The 19,910-nt window shown below is 41.3% G+C and overlaps 1 protein-coding gene across 1 annotated transcript; it reads left to right on the top strand.

Annotated features, from left to right (window-relative positions):
* The first annotated feature begins 7,717 nt into the window (after positions 1-7,717).
* Positions 7,718-8,904, top strand: LOC140854385 (uncharacterized). The gene has a single exon (XM_073250322.1). The coding sequence runs from the start codon at positions 7,924-7,926 to the stop codon at positions 8,887-8,889; it is 966 nt and encodes a 321-aa protein (XP_073106423.1). The 5' UTR covers positions 7,718-7,923; the 3' UTR covers positions 8,890-8,904.
* The last annotated feature ends 11,006 nt before the right edge of the window (positions 8,905-19,910 follow it).

Below are 19,910 nucleotides of genomic sequence, written 5' to 3'. Positions count from 1 at the left end.
ACCAGGCCTTTGGGTCTGCAATGATTATTGAGTTCATGGACTCATTATCAAACACCTTAATGGGAGGCTATGACTCAGTTATCTCCATAACTTTATCATTTTAAGGACCTAATAATTTTAGAGGATTTAAATAATATAGAGGATGAGGTCAGATGAACCAGCTTATCATGATCCTCCCACTGGCTTCACCAAGTCAGCTTAAGGGAGACCAGGGCTGGTCTAGGAGCATCTAAATCAGTCACACTGATTTACCTAGCTGACATGGGTCAGCTCGAATAGTCAAGTGATCCGATCAAAACATAATTTCACCAAGAGGCCAGGTAAGTTCGATCAGTGGGAGGGTCTGCCAAAGCTTGCCTTAGACACCATCATGAATGGCCAGGTAAGCGGGCTCCCAATTAAAAACCACCGGTCTGGTTTACCTTAGACACCAACTGATTTAATTAGTTTCGATTAGATCAACCTAACAGTTCGTGCTAGACCGCTTAGCCAAGAATCAAGTCCATTTGGTTCTCGTTAAAGACATGGACTTGACCAACTACAACTATTGTAATTGATCTAGAGAATCCTTGACCTAATCTAAGACAACAATTGATTAGATTTAGTCAATTCTCTAATTAAGTCCATCTTTAATCTAACCATAGGTCTAACCCAATTAATGGACCTAATTTCCACTAACCCATTAACCCAATGTGTTATGATTTGTGTCTTAGGTTCTTCAATTCACAATCCTAGAACCTAATCAAACAACTTCTTAATTCTTAATTAAGTTTTGGGCTGAGGGTTGGGTTCGACTTTTCAAAAAAAAAAAATCATTTTCATATTTGTAAAATAATTTTACAATATGATTCTACCAATCATATTGCATGTTTGATTCATAATCAAGATGCAAGTGAAATAAACATGAAACTACTTTAGATCTAATCTGAACAGGTTCACGTAATTGAAACAATTTCAACTTTAAATAATTTCTTTGCATAAAAATTATTAACAAAGAGATTTTATTTCAGATTTAAATATCTTTTAAATCTAATAAATCATAAATTTAATCTAGATCATATCTAACAAATTTATGATTAAAGATAGATCTACACAAACTAGGACAACCTTTGCACTGTAAGGGGTAAACCTTACAGCAGGACAACCTTGCAGTTTGTGATTGATATAAAATTTTAATTTTAGATTTAATAATCAGATTATAAATTAGATCTAATCTAAAAACTAATCTAAGCATGTATAAATAATCATGTAATAAAGAACCTAGGCTCTGATACCAATTGTAGGAACCAGATCTAGGGTTTCAGGGTTAGATCTTGAAAAAGAGGGTTAGATCTTGAAACTTTTTCAAGATCATACAGCGGAAGACTAAAATAAATCAAAATTTATTTTCTAAGATCAAAAAATCCCTAGATCTAAGATCCTATTACATGATTATTACATGGTATTAAATCAAAAATTAAAATATATAAATATAGCATGAACTACATGTTGATCATATCAACATATTTTTATACTACATCTAATGTATGTATTAAATAATAGATCAGATCTATTACCTTGCAAGTTAGACGTTCTAACCTTGCTGATCTGGGCTTGAGGATGATGTTGCAAGCCGCACACGCGTCCGGCCTCTAGGAGTCGTCCACACGAGCCCACGAATCTCGATCAGAAGTCCTGCTTCAGGAAATCAGCACAGTATGCTAGTACTGCGCTGATCCTTCTTTGATGGTTGATCAGGTGCCTCCTTCTTCTTGATTTGGACTCTTCCAAAGATGGAAAGTAGAAGGAGGAGTTTCAGATCTGAGACACTCTCAGAAAACTCAAGATGGAAGGAGGAAAGATATGAAAATAAAAACCCTAGAAGAAGACCCTCTTCTTCTTCACGTTTTTCTCTCTAGACACCCAAACTTGCGTCTTTTATATCTCCACGACCCAAAGGTATTTCTCTCTGATTTTTGGATGGCAGAAAGGTCTCTCGAACAGCTATCTCCTCTTAAAATTTTACGAAGAAACTCATCTTATATAGAGAGATATGATAGAGTCCTTGTCTAGGTCAAACACCTAGTCAAGGCTTATCCAAACATGGCAAGTAAAGGGACGCCCAACTCTTGAGCACCTCCTTCATATTTTCGTGGATGGATCAATAAAAAAGAGTGCACAATGTAAACCCTAAAAGCCACGAAAATTCCAAAAAAAATTTGGATAAATTCGGTGCAAAATTGAAAGAGTTTTGGATTTCTAAAACTCTATCTCATAGAATTCGAAATCCAAAATTATTCCTTTTAGATTTGATCCAAATCACCTTCCATGTAAGAAAGAAGAGAGGAGACCTTTTGTGAACGTGGGAGAGATCTGGGAGAGGGCTTTTGTCGCACAAAATAAGTGGAGATTGGCATTGAATAAGAGAGAGGGCGTGGAGAAGGTTTATGTGGTGCAAGGTGGAATCCTAGTCCTACTAGGATTCTGTCTCATAACTTGTTTTAATTTGGTTTCCCAAACTAAATCAAATCAAAATTAGATCAACCCAATTAAAATAGGTCTTAACCTAATTAAGAACCTAATTTAATCAGATTAAATTATATTTAAATCTGATTTAATTTTCTAATCAAATTAGAAATTAGATTGACCCAAGTCCTAGTTGAACTAGGACTAGTCTTTCCTTGCACTTGGCTTATCCAATAAACCAATTGAACTTGATCCAATCAAGCCCAAACCAAATCTAATTAAATCATATTTAATTAGACTTAATCTCAGCCCATTGGCTTAATCAAATTAAGCCAATTAGCAATCAAATTGCTAATCGATCCTCCTGCAACACTTGCACTGGGTTAAATGTCAATCGTATTGATTATTTAACCCTATAATGATTCTTAATCGTTGATCAACCATCTGATCGGATCATGAACTCTAATGTGTGTGACCTCATAGGTCCGAACCTAAGCCGGTAGTATAGGAATAAATTCCTATACCAATCGAAGTGACCATCTAGCAATGATACCCGACGACCGGATAGGTCGAATGTGTAGAACAACATCCTTAGAACCCATGCGGATATAGTTTTCATATAATTCATCCCCTTGACCAAAATGATCATAGGACACCCCAGAGCTCAACTGTCAACTCTGATCAGGTTGTCCACATTGTATTTCAAAATATCAAATCCATCTGATGGATTACCCTGGCCAAGGTTTTGCTAAATTGAAATACAGCGACTCATTCTTCTCCAACTCTTGGAGTGGTCAATCCCATCTCGATCACACTCTGACTTCGCAAGTACTTGACTGTGCCCAGAAGCCTTCCATCCCTGAATTAGAAATTCAGTTAGTCCAGTACCAAAGCACAGTGAGTTGCTTGCAAGTCACTGAGGTGATCTCAAGTCTAAGGGACACTTATACCTATATCCCATCAGAGACATTCTCGACAGCAGAATGCTCTGGAGTTGGTCACGTTCAATGACGATGTACCCTTACATCTCACCTGTATGCCATACCAGTGTCTCCACACTCTTTGGTTAAGAGGACAACCAACCCATATGGCCTACAGCGACCTATGCTTGATAGAAGCTGTCGTCCTTATTAACAGCCTATCATTTGGTCGTGAACAGTTTTAAGGACTAATCGATAAATCCTCTCTTTATCGAACTTAAATAGTCCTAAGGACTTCATCATAACAACGGAGTTCATTAGAAGATGAAAGCTTATGATGAAAATGCCAAATATATTTTATTTATTAACAAATCAATTACAATACTTGGTTGCTCAACCGTCAACAGCTTGACGATTGGCTTTTTGGGACATATTTCCCAACATCATCGAGTCCTCTTCGACTACCTCATCGAACCTCTTCGGCTACCATCCTCTCTTAGAGTCTCATCGAGTCCTCTTCGATTACCAACCTCTTCCTGGGTCTCACCAAATGTGCGCTAGAACCTTGCATAATACATAAATCACATAAAGAGAGTATCAGAGGAGAGAAAAATGATGAGACAAAATATGACTGATCAAGCAACACTATCTGACATTTCAATCGATCCAATCAAGACAATTTAATCAAATTAAGATTGGACTAGCATACAGATGGCTCAATATAAATCATAGCTGATCAAATCTAGTATTGTCCAGAGATAGCAAGCCAAGAGGGAGGTGAATTAGGTTATTTAAAAGTTTTAACCAAATTAAACTCTAAGGCAAGTATGTGCTTCAATTTTAATCTGAAAGATGTGGTGGTGATGTATGCAATATAAGCAATAGCGAAATCAAGACCATGCAAGAATTAAACTATGCTAAGCTGAAACTAAAATCATGCAGGACAAGCAAAGTAATAGAATAAGAAAGCACAATACAAACACATAAGATGTTATAGTGGATAGGTGCAATCTATACCTATGTCTACTCTCCAAGCTCTCTTTCAAAATTATACAAAATCCTTCCTTGATTATATTGTGTTTGTTTTTCTGAGTTCACAAATAAAATCTAGTTGGTTTTTCGAGCTCACTAATAACTCAGTTAATTTTTTGGGCTCACCAATCAAAATCTTTACAATGTCCGATTATGAGCTTGGATCAGTCTAATCCCTAAGTTTCTTTTTCTTAAAGAAACTTGTAAAGAAACAAAATACAATATATGAAATTTCGACATAAAGAGAAAAATAAAAATGAAACTCTTTTAAAGCTCAGATGAGAAGCTGATGGATGGCTCTTTTGATGCTTTTTCTTCTCTTCTTTTAAGCTTGAGAGGAGGTGGAAGAAGTTGGAGAAGATTGTTCTTAAAAGCACACTCAAAATTCTTTTACTTAATTCCTCTCTTTTCTTTCTCTTAAGGATATTCAATGATGCTTACTCAAGATGATGTTTTTCCTCTTTAATCCGCTTAATCTCGGCTCTTCAATGAGTTTGAAAGTCTTTAAACCCTTTTTAGAAGCCAAACTAGCCGTGTCTAGCCGTTGGAGACTGAAAACTAGCTATTGGAGGGCTTTTCTATAAATCTGCAGTTTTTTGAAAACTAGCCATTATTACTATCAGAAACTGTTGAGTCGACTCATGGTTTTCTTGAGTCGGCTTATGGTCCTCATGAGTCGGCTCTTAGATTTCTTTAGTCGGCTCAAGTAGCAAGTTCAAAAATTGTTTCTCTATCTTTTCTACATGAGTTGACTCATGCTGTTCTTGAGTTGGCTCAAGGCTGTGCCAGTGCAGGTCTGCGTGCCTGAGTCGGTTCAAGGGATTCTAAAATTAGCTCGAGGCCTATGTCAAATGTTGAGTTCATGCCAGAATCGACTCAAACTCTTCCTGAGTCGACTCAAATTCTCTTGAAACTTGGAATTACTCATTTTAACACCTATTTCAGTGAAGGGATCGGCTCCTTTTGCTCTGGGATTGACTCCACTAAATCAAAAACTCAAAAATCCTTCTTTAATTCCTTTGACTTAGTGAATTTTGAGGAGATCTTTTCTATAGATTATTTGTTTAATTTAAGCACCTGGAAAGACCTACATTTATTCTTGAAATACATAGTTAGATTCATAAATATCCAAAGTTTGGCAATCATCAAAATCAATTATGGGATCAACATCTAGGTATACTCGACCTGATCAAAATGGATGCCGGCACACTATCCAATGATCATAAATCAAGATTCTTTTCATTAAATTAGATCAGAATCATTAAAAGTCATAGAGAGAGAAAATATAAAGGAAGAGATGATCTAGAGAAAAAAAATTTAGAGAAAAAGTAAAACTTTCTAGAGAGAGTGGGAATGCAAGCTCAGAGAAAGGAGAGAGAGAAACTCTTTCTTCTTTTTTTTTTTCTTTTTTTTTCTCTCTTCTTCTTCTTATTTTCTTCTTGGTAGAACTGGGGACCTTCCATTCCCCTTCTATTCTCAAAATAGAGGGGCTCAAAGCTGGGGGCAGCTATCAGTAGGGATGCGAGCTATAGTGATGCAATGGGGGATCATCAATCTATGGTCGGTGGTGATGATTGTAGTCGAAAAAATAAAGAAAGATGGGCGGGAAAGAAAAATAGGAGAATTCAAATCAGGACAAGACATCCAAGAAATTCTGATCAACCCAATAATTGTTCATTTAGAAATCATGATTCTAAGATTCAGAAGGATGTGGAGAATCAATTATATAACCAACCGATCCTTACCTTCATTTTGGTGGTCGATGACCATGATTTTCAATAGCACAAAGAATGGGTATGTTGGCTTTTCGAGAGGAGAAGGAAGAAGAGGATGGTTGGTCGGCATCATTCTTCAATGGTTGCTTCAAAGAAGAGATCGGGCTTTTATATAGAGGGCCAATCGAGGCGATGGAAGCCGACAAAACTTCAATTCCCACATGAAATCAAAGACTCGATCGAAGAGGGAAGAGAGACTCCTTCGATAGTCAAATCATAATCAGGTCCCTCAGCATGTGCAGAGCACATACTGGCCTTAATTTTTTTTTTTTGAATTTGAAAAACTATGTTGCGATATTACATAAACTTGCAACTAGTAAATTTACATCAGTTTCCAACGATGATAATCACCACTATAGGTTGCTCAGGCCCTCTTTCATGTAGAAAGAAATATGGAGTCATTGACTAGTTCAAAATTAATTGGAGAATCAGATTGGTGGGTTGGATGGATAGAGCTTTTTCTTATTGGGATAAGAACATATTAGGAATTTTAAAAGCATTTGGGACTTGTGATGGTAAAACGATTTGGTCGTGCTAACGTCTTGGTTGAGAGGGAAGATAAGAGAAAAAAAGAAGAGAATGAGAAAGAAAGTTAATATTTTTTTTTAATTGAGAGTTTTTTATAAAATAAAAGAAAAGAAAAGGAGAGAAGCAGAGGGAATACAAATCCTCTCAAATTTTTAACTTTTTTCTCCTCCATATCGAGCGAAATTGAAGAGAAAGGAATTGAGAGTTAGTGAATCTTTTATAATTTTTATTTTATCCCTTCAATAATGAAGAACAAAATTAATATTATATTTCAATCCTAAGATTTATTTTAAACCTTCCACCTAAGTCTTCCATCCAATTAAACTCCCATGAATGGAAAAAATCAATGAAAACAAAAAAAAAATGATAAGATCTTTTCTTGACTGTATTCTTGGGTTTATTGGGTTTCTTTTAAGGGTATAATAGTAAAAAAGATTATAATATATATATATATATATATATATATATATATATATATATATATATATATATATATTGCTCCCAAGAAGGAAAGAAATAATTATTTTTTTTCTTTAGACTTCCGATTAAGGAGAAAGAAATATATTTTCGTCCCTTTCTTTTTCTCTCTCCTTATTCATATATATATATATATATATATATATTTCTAAATTTTCAATCAAAGCATAAGGTCTTATTTGGCTGAGCTTTTAGGATGTCAGAGAGCACTTTCTGGTACTCAAAAAGTATTTTAGAGTGATATAATAATATTTGATAAAAATATTTAAAAATTATTTTGATTTTGTTAAAAAGTTGAAAAAATTTATTTGAGAAAAATTATATTTTGAAGGTTCACTAAAAATTATTTTATTTTTTTAAAAATATTTTATTAATATAATTATTAAATAATAAATAATTTTTTATAAAAAATTTAATTTAAAAAATTAGTAATTTCAAATAGAGCCTAAACGGGGATGGAGCTGGACGGGAGCAGTTGAACTGAAAATTAAATAAATAAATCAATTTATTTATTTATATGTTTAGTTAAAAGAAAAAAAAAAAATCAAAGTAGGGTTAAGGGTGAGCGTGACGGCGGGTCGTCGTCTCGAGCGCGCATCGCCATCCCCCAATTTTCGCTCTTCGGCGCCTGGCCTCAAATTCGAGTTTCATTTTGCCGCGGTTTGTTTATTTCCTTCCCTTTCTTTTTGAATTGAATTGCCTTGCTGAAACCTCTGAAGAAGAGGAGGAGATCGATAAGGAATACCATGGTCACCAGCAGCAAGCCTGCCTTCGAGGGCCAGTCGCTTGAAAAGTTCTTCGCATCCTTCGCCTATAAAGGAGGAGGCGGAGGACATGGCGATGGTATCAGGAAGAGGAACAGCAGCAGAGGAGGAGGAAGTGTTGATAAAAGAATAGGACAGAGACGGCTTCTCCTTAGCCCTAACAACAACAACAACAATACTCCTCCACCGCCGCCGCCACCACCACCACCACCACCATCATCGTTACTCCAGAGCACTACCGAGACCACCATAACAAAACCGCCGAGCATCCTCAATGGCCTGTCACCTGTCGAGTTCATTGCATCTTTTTCCTACAAAGGAAAAAGAAGGGTTGATAATAGAATAGGAAAGGCAGAGGACCTTGTTAACCCCGGCACTCCTCCTCCACCACCGCCTGTCGTCAAGTATAGAAAAGGGAGGAAGACAGCCGCCGCTGCAACCACCACCACCGTCAGACGGGTCAGCCGTTTCTTCCCTCCTCCTGCCGAGAACTTTATCGTCGTTGATGGCAAGAAGGATATCACTGAGAAGGGGAAAGCCCGTTCCGGTGGCGGGACCACCAGGAAGAGGCCAAGGACGACAGGCAACACAGGCAGCACTGATGCGAACCGGCAGCCGCAGAAACGCAGCAAGGGGAGGAGAAAGCAACGCAGCATCCAGCTATCTGCTAAGGAGAAGTTTTCGGACGCCTACAAGAGAGTCAGTGATCACGATATCTGGGATGCTCCACGGTCGTCCCACAACCTCCTGCAAGAAAGACACTGCTTTGATCCCTGGAGGGTCCTGGTTATATGCATCCTGCTCAATAAAACAAACGGCAATCAGGTAGCTTTCCGTTTCTCCCCCAATAAATTACAGGTAGCTTTTCTTTTCCTCTTCTTAGCGAGACTGGTTATGCCTGTTGGAATTAATTTTAACATTATACACAAAATTTTGCTTTCACAATGACCCATTTGAATTTGTCTAGTAACAATCCATGTACGAACAGAACGTTGTGGGACCAAGATTTTGCTTTTTCCTCCGAATCTACTTGATTCCTTTCTTTCCATGCCTTAATTATGCAAGGGCTGATTTTGTCCATCAGCCACATCTAAATGTGATGCATGCACAACACTTGTGTAAGATGACTGGACACAATCCAAAACTTTATAACAGCAAAATAATTTTTTTCAACTTCGCAAGGTTGCTTGAGTGAAGTAGGTATATTTCTGCAAAGAAGATGTCAATGCCCCCTCCCTATGGTTTGCTGGATGTCCCTTCTTTGATTTCATTGTAGAATCAACCATCTCAACAAATGATCTGCCTTCTGATCGAGACCAGATTTGGAATAACACACTTGAAACCCTGCCCTTGTTGCTCTTCTCTTGCATCAAATGACCTTCAGGGTTTGACGTTTGTTTCTTGTCCTTGGTTGCATTAGGAAGATAACAGAAAAGGTTTTATTGGTTCATTTGCAAAGAGTATCAAATTGACACAAAGCCAAGAGAAAAAAGCTCTAAACATAAGAAATGAGGTGGCCTAGGGATGTCAGAAAAGGGGCCCAGATGTTTCGTTGTTTGCATTCATGATTTTTTATCAGTAGATTTAGGGTGTAACTCAAAAAAAATCTGGTAAAGGATTTCTTGAGGTTTAATTAGTTAAAAGGCTGAAGAAATTTGGAAAATGGTTTTTCTGCAGAATTTTGGATTGTTTAGGTTTTCTCATTATATATTTGAGAATAAAGGGACAAAGTGGATGATATACACTCTCAATGACTCAACATATATTTTATGGTGAGGGTTTAAAATGATTGTTGTTGATGAGCACTCTAAAGTTAAAAGAGAATTCGTATTGATGCGGCTGATTAGAGTAATTTTATCAGTAAACTGTGAGAGATTTCATCTTTGTTGTTATAAAAGGAAAAATTAAAAACGAACAAGGAAAAGACAGAGAATAGTGTAATAGGCAAAAAAACTTTGACTAAATGGACTAAAGTTGTTGGGGCTGCCGGGTGGACTCAAGGCTTTCATAGTATGGTTGAATATAGAACCAAAAAATCAAGAATACCAACCTCTTTTGTTGCTAATCCTATGTTTTTTCTTCCTTTATGTCCTTCCTGATTTCTTAAAAGCTTTCATCATCTATATCACATACCATGTCCTTTCATTATGTCACACACTTGACCCATGCTTACATTACATCTCCAATTTAGAAGGTATCTGAACATTGATGGCATTTGATAGGCTTCAAGCTTTTAAAGCTAGATTTGGATCCTCCATGTTCAACATTGCTTGCGCTAGATAATAAGAACAAGGAAAGTAACATACATTGCTTGTGGCGAAAGCTAAAAGTTCAAAGGCAAGAAAAGATGTTAATTTTAGATCTTAAGCAATAAAATAGAGCAATATTAGAGCAATTGAACCATACAGCCCAGATTAATTTTTGAAATAAGATTTTGCAAAGTTAGAAAGCTCTTTCCTTTCTCCATATCTGTTTTAGTCCAAGCTTGTATTAAAATAGTTTTGTAGTTCTTTTGATCGTTTTAGCAACATTATGATTCTTGAATTTGGAAAGTAGCTAGGATTGTATTTGGTTTCTTGAAGTATTGGCTTGTTTTAAGAATTCACATTTTTGTTTTCTAGAATTCATAGAGGAAGATTTAAAAGATATTTTACTGTTCTAGAAAGAGTGGGAGACCACATGAATTTCATTTGTTTCTGCTTTCCTTGAACATCACTTTTGTGTCATCATATCATGCCTTATTTCTTCCATTCTGCTCTTCATGATAATGTTCTACTTGTGCTATCGCTATGTTCTCCTAATTTTGTTTTGGTACCACCATTGCATGATTGTGCCAAATATATTTTCAAAATTTTTGAGGTGTTCTTGATGTTGTCGAAGGTGCTAGTCTCATATGCCCTTCATCAATTCTTGCCTATTTCTTTGGACCTATTTTTCGGGTGTATTAATTTTTCTTCTTTTGCCCTGCTCTTTTTTTTTTTTTTTTCTGTTCATAAAAAGAATTTCAGATCTCGCAAGCTTTGGGATTTATTTGAAATTTAACAATTTTATTTTGAAGCCTTGAAGCTACTAAGGCTACAATAATATGTCAAATTAGTTGCTGCATGAGCCTCATTCATGATTCTCAAAATCAAAATTTTATCATATGAATTCATGTTAGCATTAACTCGATCTGAAGTTTCCCACATGAAAACATACGATTGTAAAGTTTCTACCAAAACTCGTGTCACTGTATAACTAGTTCTCATTGTTAGAACCAAATAAGTAGCTAATTAATCTGCATCATGGATGAGTTGCCACATGCCACTTCATGGCCCCTTTTCATGAACTTTCTTTGAAAGAGTACATGTAAGGTATAATTATTTCTTAAGTTTTATGTTCTCATAGCTCACTCTCATCAGATTCTTCCCATATGACTTCTTGTTTGGGCAGTTGGAATGCCCCTACAATAGCGGCAAATAGTGATAGTCAACAATTGCTGTGTAAGGTGTTGGGATTCAGATGCACAATGGAACATGGATTTTAAAATTTTTAGGCATGCATCAACTATTGATTACATAAGGATCTGAATCTCAATCCCAAAATCACCTTGATGACATTCAATCAAACACAGAGAGATAGCAAATAAAATATAAAAGGGAAAAAGGGATACCTTTAAGGAGATACTGATTGCTCGCTGATTGACAGGTTTCTTAATTCACATCCACAAGATATCCAAGCATATGCCCTCTAACAGTGATCTACACAGGAACCAATCAAGAACTCTCCCCAAACAATTTTTCTTGAATCCCTTCTCAAGGAATCTGGCCTTTTCTTTCTTGATTTCCTTCTCAAGGAAATCAATACCTTTCTTTTCCAAGAATCTTTCTTGGATTCTTTCTCTCTTAACCAATAACCTTTCTTGGTTTCTTTCTTGATTTTTTTCTCAAAGAAATCAGCCTCTAAATTCTTGTTGCTGAATTCTTCTCAAGAATTCAGCATGCCCTTTCCAAGAACCTTTCTTGAATTCTATCTTCCTTTTATCAAGAAAACTTTTTGATTTCTTTTCTCCCTTTTCAAGAACCTTTCTTGAAGGAAATCAGCATGCCCCTTTCTTTCTTTTCCCTTGGCCAAGTACCCTTCTTGGCATGAAGGGAATACATCGTCCAATTCTTGGGCATGTGAGACTTTGACGCATGAGGAGGGAGAGGAGGCTTTTGGACGTTAAGACCCTCTTCACGTGTTCCCTTCTATTGCATACCCAACCCACTTCCCATGTTTCTTCAAGGCATGAACTCTTCACGTGATGGGATGTTGAAGGTGTGGATGATGGGGCGCTAAAATAAGGAGATGCAAGAAAAAAGAGAGCGCACAACCATGGAGGTGTGAGACTCTCTTCACATTTGTTGGTGCAGAATTCTGTCGATGCCGGAGAAGCTGGAGTCGAGGGGATCACGGCCGCCGTCGGAACCTGCAAGGAAAGTCTAAACCGGAGTTGGGGGTGCTTCGGCAAGACCCTCCGACGCTCAAGTCAGTACTCTGCTTCAACAGAAATGGAGCATTCGAATGAGATTTTAGCAGAGTTTAGAGATAGTACTTAGAACTTAGAGGAGAACATATCTGGGGGGTCTCTTTTATAGACGGGAGAGCGTAACCGATTGACAGCGACGTCCGTAACTGCCTGGTAGTGGGCCGTTCGAGTCCACGTGGAGTTTGTTACGGAGAGTAGTGGTGTTCGTTGTCGCGACTTGCCGAAGAGTGGTGGGGCCACGTGGAGTTTGTTACAGAGAGTGGAGTGGTGTCCGTTGTCGCGACTTGCGGGGAGTTCGGACCGGACGGCTGAATCTCGGTTGAGACGTCTGGTGGAGCGGAATAGCTCTCTGTCTCAGCAATCTAAGAGAAGCTCGGATGTTTCCGAAGTTGTTGACGGGTTAACAGTTGTTGGGTGCCTTAGGCGTTGATGCTGCAGACGGAAGTCATCTGCTGTAGAAGTCCGGACGGAAACTTTCTGTTGGAGAAATCTGGCTGGAGTCCGATCGCTAGAGAAGTCCGTTTGGAATTTGTGTGATGTAGAAGCTTGTCTGAAGACCGTCTGCTAGAGAGGTCCGGTTGCATGAGGAATCCGACAGAAAGTCGACCGATAGCAGAATTTGGAAGGCGCAATAGAAGGTTGACCGATAGAAGAGTCCGGAAGGTGTTGTGGAAGTTCGTCCGCTGGAGGAGTCTGGAGGACACTGAAAGGTCGACCGCTGGAGGGGTCCGGAGGGAATTTGTCCGTTGGAGGGGTCTGGTTGGCACTGTTGAAGTCCGGTTGGCGCTGTTGAAGGTTGATGGCTGGAGAGGTACGGAAGACACCGGAGACAGTCGGTCACTGTAGAAATCTGGTTGCTGGAGCCCGTCCGTTGTAGAAGTTTGTCTGGAATCCATCTGTTGTAGAAGTTCGGACGGAGTCCGATTCTTGTAGGAGTCCGGAAGGAGGCCGCTTACTGTAGAAGCTCGGATGGAGACCGGTTGTCGTGGAAGCTCGGATAGAGACCGCTTATTGTAGAAACTCGGATGAAGTCCACTTACCGTAGAAACTCGGATGAAGTCCGCTTGTAATAGAAGTTCGGACGGAATTCGCTTACTGTAGAAGCTTGGATGAAATTCGGAAGGCGGTCGACCACCGTAGAAACTTGGATGGAGTCTGGTTACTGTAGAAGTCCTGCTGCTGGAGAAGCTCGGACATTGACGAAGTCCGGAAGAAGCTCAGAGTAAAGTCGATCGTGACAGGAGGAAGTTTGGAAGAGATTCGGAGAGTAGTCGATCACTGTAGAAAATCGGCTGACAGTGAAGCCCAGAGAGCATTTAGAGCAGTCCGATAGACGACTGAAGGAGCTCATTATTGGAAAAGTTCGGAGGGTACGATAGGAGTTCGGACGGCTGGGGGAGTTTACAAAGACGCCGCACAAGGTCGGAAGCCGGAAGAGTCCTGGGAGGGTTGGCCTCTTACGAACTTCGGTTGGGGTTATTTTATACCCAACATTAGTCCTCCTACTTTCGAGTTCGGATTTCGAATGAATAAAGTACAGAGAAATTTTCATAGCCGAAGTTGCCCCCCTTGATTTTCGTACTCGATTGTTTCCAGATATGTTAGCGTTTGGCGCGCCGGTGCTGGAGTCTTTTCAAATCGAGGCGACTCGAAAAGATTTTTTCGGAAAACGTCGGACCTTCTGAAGCTGCTGCCGGTCTCCCTCCAGACGGGACCTCTTCAACTGCCGCAGTTGCCGTAACCGACCTTTCGGAGGCGTCGAGCTCCTCCACTTCTGCTTCAGAGGTCTGAGACTTCTAATTTTGTACTTTTTCTTTGTTACAACTTTTTTTTCTTTCTTTTGTACTTAAGAATTATTCAATCAATGAAATCGGATTCCTCTTTACAGAGAGCTCCTTTTTCTCCTACTTTTTTTTTCTTTTTTTTTTTTGCAATGATTTGCGTTGTGACGCTCTTGTTTCTCGACAACAATGCCCTGTCGAAGCTCTTCCCCTACCGCAGGGGATTCCTTTGAAGTCTATGATCCGGGATCTGAGAAGGAAAGTTCGTCACCTAACGAAGAAATCAAAGAAGATGGACGACGAACTTCATAGGCTGAGGAAGAGCCATTCGGAAGCCATCGTGGAGGTTACTCGCCTTCGGAACCTCCACAAAAAGGACTTCATGGATTATAGTCGGAAGAAGGCCAACTTCGAGAAGGAGCTTGAGGAACTCCAGAAATGCGCCAGCGATCGATCTTGGACTCAGGCCTCCAAGATCAGCTCCCTCGAGGTCGAGTTGGCGGCCGCATGGAAGAAGATCGGCCAATTGGAAGGGAGCTCGTCCTAGTTTCCAACTTAGGCTGACTACGGCTGGGACTGGTCGAAGAAATTCTCCGACCTCCGGAAGCAGCTACAGGATGCCGAGACGAATTACAACACTTACCGGGTCGGCTGGTGCGGGCAAATAGACAACTACAGAAGGAGGCTCAAGACGGCGACCGATGAGGTTGCTTGCCTTCAGAAGCAGTTGTCCGAAAGAGCCCAGGCCGTTTCGGTTCAAAGCTCCGACGAGCTCCGATCTTTGAGGGGGACCATGGAAGACTGTCCGTAGTCCTTGGGAAGGAGAAGGCCGAACTGCAGTGGCTAAAAATTCAGCTGGCCTATGAGCAGCAGGCGGTCAAGGATGCAGAAGCGGAGTCTTAATAATCAGATCTTTGACTTTGCTCATGTTAGGACGAGGTTCTCCTCCTGTTCCTAACATGGCTGTGGGGGCGCATAAGGGCCGTTGCGAGGGCCTCTCCCCCCATCCGATCTCTAAATAACCGGGCCTTCGTTTGTGTCGGGACGAGGTTCTCCTCTTGTTCTTGACACGCTTAGTTTCGATTGTCTGAAGGAGCTACTTCCTGTCGTTATAAGCTCATGCCAAAAGAAAAGATATACGAATATGAAATTTTTATTTAAGGCAAAGTTATCGGTAATACATTCATAAATTTTTCGAATTCCATGGTCGCGGAAGGTCCACTCCTCCGAGCTCTTTTAGATAGTATGTTTCGGATCGGACTACCTCCCTGACTTCATACGGACCTTCCCAGTTTGGGACAAATTTTCCTTGGTTCTGAGGTTGTGAAACAGTGGCTCGCCGAAGTACTAAGTCCCTCGCTCTGAAGGCTTTGCTCTTGACCCGGGAGTTGTAGTAGCGGGCTGCTTTCTGCTTGTAAGTTGCCATCCGAACTTGAGCTGTCTCTCGCTTTTCTTCTAACAAATCGAGGTTGGCCTTGAGATCCTGTGAGTTGCGCTGCTCGTCGAATGCTACGACTCGCGCCGACGGAAGCTTGAGTTCAATCGGGATAACGGCTTCTGTTCCGAAGGCTAAGGCAAAGGGGGTCTCTCCCATGGGCAGTCTTTGGGTAGTTCGGTATGCCTATAACATATGATAAAGCTCGTCTGCCCAAGTTCTCTTTGCTTTTTCAAGTCTTGCCTTGATTCCTTGCAACAGAGTCCTTGCTTTCAAGTCTTGCCTTGATTCCTTGCAACAGAGTCCTTGCTCCATCGAACTCTGCGGTCCGGGCTTCTCTGCCTACGAGCTCGGGGGGGAGTTCGGACACGCTTGTGTCCGGGGAGAGTTCGAGAACGTGGTCGAGCTTCACTCGGCCCTTTTTCAGCTGCGGGTTTACTGGAGTCACCCACTTGTCACTCTTTCGCGGCCTCCTCGTCCTTCAGCTTGAAGGCTTCCTCTGCTCGGGCATATCCTTCGGCCTGAGCCAGCAAATCAGCGAAGTCCCTGGGATACTTCTTTTCTAGGAAAAACAGAAGGTCATTCTTTTGAAGACCGCTCTTCAGGGCGGCCATTGCAACTGATTGGTCCAAGTTCCGGACCTCCAATGCGGCGGCGTTAAAACGGTTGACATAAGTTCGGATGGATTCTCCTTCCTTTTGCTTGATGTTGATGAGGGACTCCGAACCTCTCTGGGGACGTCGGCTGCTGACGAAATGAGCCGCAAACTGGTGGCTCATTTGATCAAAGGAGAAGATAGTATCCGGCTTCAGTGTTGAGTACCAATTTTTTGCTGCTCCCTTCAAGGTAGATGGAAAAGCTCGGCACAGGATGGCGTCTGGCACGCCATAGAGCAGCATCATTGTCCGAAAGGCCTCCAGATGGTCAACCGGATCCGAGGTCCCGTCGTAGCTCTCAAATTGGGAGAGCTTGAAGTTCGGCGGGGTCGGTTCCTGCATAATCTTTTGAGAAAAAGAAGGGTCAGTACAGACATCCTCACCGTAAGCAAGGGGAGCATGGCGGAGCTCTTCGATCCGTCGGTTCATCTCTTGGAACCTTTGATCTAGGAGATCCTCTCGATCGCGAATCTCGAGGGTCTTCTGAGAGAACGGAGGTAGGGACCCTCCGGGGGTGGAATCGTGATTAGACAGAGGGCTTTCCGCCCTCTGCTTCTCCTTTCCGGGGGATACAGGGCGATTGACCCAAGTGGGCCGCCCGATCGTCGGATTTTGGAACTCCGGCGATGCTCTTTCCAGCCGCACAGATACCTGCGGCGGCTGCTGCTGCTGCATGGCCTGCACCGCTTCGGTGAGGTCCCTGACCTGCTGAACCAGCAGGTTGAACTGCTCCATGCCGACTGCTGTTGCCGGAGGAGCCTGAAAAACTGGAGATGAGGTCGGAGCTGGCGGATCTCGCTGAGATCTGGTCATGGAGGCCGTAGATCGCCTGGTGGATGCCTTTTGGGGAGGCATCAGGTTGGGATCTGGTCGGAGAAGAAGAAGATGTCGAAGAAGATGACTGGAGACAGGCCCGTTGAGTACTCTTTTAAGAACAAGGGTCCTACGAAGTACAGGCCCTTCTTCTAGCGTCAATTCTGTTGGTGCAGAATTCCATCGATGCCGGAAAAGCTGGAGTCGAGGGGATCACGGCCGCCGTCGGGATCTGCAAGGAAAGTCTAAATCGGAGTTGGGGGTGCTCCGGCAAGATCCTTCGATGCTCAAGTCAGTACTCTGCTTCAATAGAAATGGAGCACTCGAATGGAATTTTAGCAGAGTTTAGAGATAGTACTTAAAGCTTAGAGGAGAACGTATTTGGGGGTCTCTTTTATAGACGGGAGAGCGTAACCGATTGACAGCGACGTCGTAACTGCCTGGTAGTGGGCCGTTCGGGGCCACGTGGAGTTTGTTACGGAGAGTAGTGGTGTTCGTTATCGCGACTTGCCGGAGAGTGGTGGGGCCACGTGGAGTTTGTTACAGAGAGTGGAGTGGTGTCCATTATCGCGACTTGTCGGAGAGTTCGGGCCGGACGGCTGAAGCTCGGTTGGGACGTCTGGTGGAGCAGAATAGCTCTCTATCTCAGCAATCTAAGAGAAGCTTGGATGTTTCCGAGGTTGCTGATGGGTTAACTGTTGTTGGGTGCCTTAGGCGTTGATGCTGCAGACGGAAGTCATCTGCTGTACAAGCCTGGACGAAAATTTTCTGTTGGAGAAATCCAGTTGGAGTCCGATTGTTAAAGAAGTCCGTTTGGAATTTGTCTGATGTAGAAGTTTGTCTGAAGACTGTCCGCTGGAGAGGTCCGGTTGCTTGAGGAATCCGGCAGAAGGTCGACCGATAGTGAAATTTGGAAGGCGCTATAGAAGGTTGACCGATAGAAGAATCCGGAAGGCGTTGTAGAAGTTCGTCCGCTGGAGGAGTCTGGAGGACACTGTGGAAGGTCGATCGCTGGAGGGGTCAGGAGGAAATTTGTCCGTTGGAGGGATCTGGTTGGCACTGTTGAAGTCCGGTTGGCGCTATTGAAAGTTGATGGCTGGAGAGGTACGGAAGACACCGGAGACAGTCGGTCACTGTAGAAATCCGGCTGCTGGAGTTCGTCCGTTGTAGAAGTTCGTCTGGAATCCATCCACTGTAGAAGTTCGGACGGAATCCGGAAGGAGTTCGCTTACTGTAGAAGTTCGGATGAAGACTGGTTGCCGTGGAAGTCCGGATGGAGACCGCTTATTGTAGAAGCTCGGATGAAGTCCACTTACCGTAGAAATTCGGATGAAGTCCGTTTGCAATAGAAGTTCGGACGGAATTCGCTTACTGTAGAAGCTCGGATAAAATTCGGAAGGTGGTCGACCACCGTAGAAACTTGGATAGAGTTTGGTTACTGTAGAAGTCTTGCTGTTGGAGAAGCCCGGACATTGACGAAGTCCGGAAGAAGCTCGGAGTAAAGTCGATCGTGATAGGAGGAAGTTTGGAAGAGATTCGGAGAGTAGTCGATCACTGTAGAAAATTGGCTGATAGTGAAGCCCAAAGAGCATTTGGAGCAGTTCGATAGACGACTGAAGGAGCTCATTATTGGAGAAGTCTGGAGGGTACGGTAGGAGTTCGGACGGCCGGGGGAGTTCAGAAAGACGCCGCACAAGGTCGAAAGCCGGAAGAGTTCTGGGAGGGTTGGCCTCTTACGAACTTCGGCTGGGGTTATTTTATACCCAACAACATTAAATCCTCTTAAGGCATTATTCCTTCTAGGTGTCAGCCCTTTTAATAGGTTGAGAAATAGGTTGGCTCAACTCCTAATCCAATTAAGAGTCCAACTTGATGGGGATTCATGGGTCTAAATATATGCTAGACGTTTGACCTAAACTCATAAGGATTTCAACCAAATCCTTATTGAATTAGAACTTCTTAAGCCTAATCAAAAAATTCTTGACTAATTTTTTTTTGTGTGTGATCTATTGGGTTCAACATCTAGCCAGTAGTAAATCCAAGCTTGTGTCAACCTAATCTAATTAGGTTCAAGACATATTAAGCTCGTGTGTTACAATTAATTAGAACTCTTTTAATTAATTACTGAATTAAACTTTTTAATTTATGAGAACCTATAAGTCAAGATTGACGTCTCGCAATATGTTATGGCTATTCAGAAGATGTGAAATTTTGATAGAATATCAAAATATCCTTCCGTGGTGAGTTACTATGTAATTCAATCCTTCGATCATACAACATTCCCAAAAAGTCATGAGTATGGAATCATGTCAAATCCAAATACCTATTCATATGTATTTTGATTTGATGATGATGACTCGGTTGATAAAATATTAGAAATGTTTTCTAATTTTCATCCTACTTTGGCCAAAGACTTTCTGAGTCATCATCTTTTGAGATCACATAGGATATTCTCCTCTTATAAGGAGTGACCGATTTTTTGTTGACTATTCACAACTTTTATGCATACTTCACTATACTCAGAACATTCCAGACATGTCTCAGAAAGTCATGCTAGAGTATGAATCAAAGTATAGACTATATGCATAAGGTATCATGGTGATCTCAGGTTTAAGGATCACTTGTACCACTTTCACTGGAGAATCATCTTTTGGCATGCTAATAAGGCTCCATCAGATATTCTTTCTGTGGATCAGTTCAGTGAACTCATTCTTTAATGAGTACTCACATTTTTGTATTAGTGTCTCCACAAGTGATTGTAAGATCAATCACCT

This window comes from Elaeis guineensis, chromosome 16 (genome assembly GCF_000442705.2).
Source record: "Elaeis guineensis isolate ETL-2024a chromosome 16, EG11, whole genome shotgun sequence".
Taxonomy (NCBI): Eukaryota; Viridiplantae; Streptophyta; class Magnoliopsida; order Arecales; family Arecaceae; genus Elaeis; species Elaeis guineensis.
This window is presented reverse-complemented; position numbering and strand designations above follow the sequence as displayed.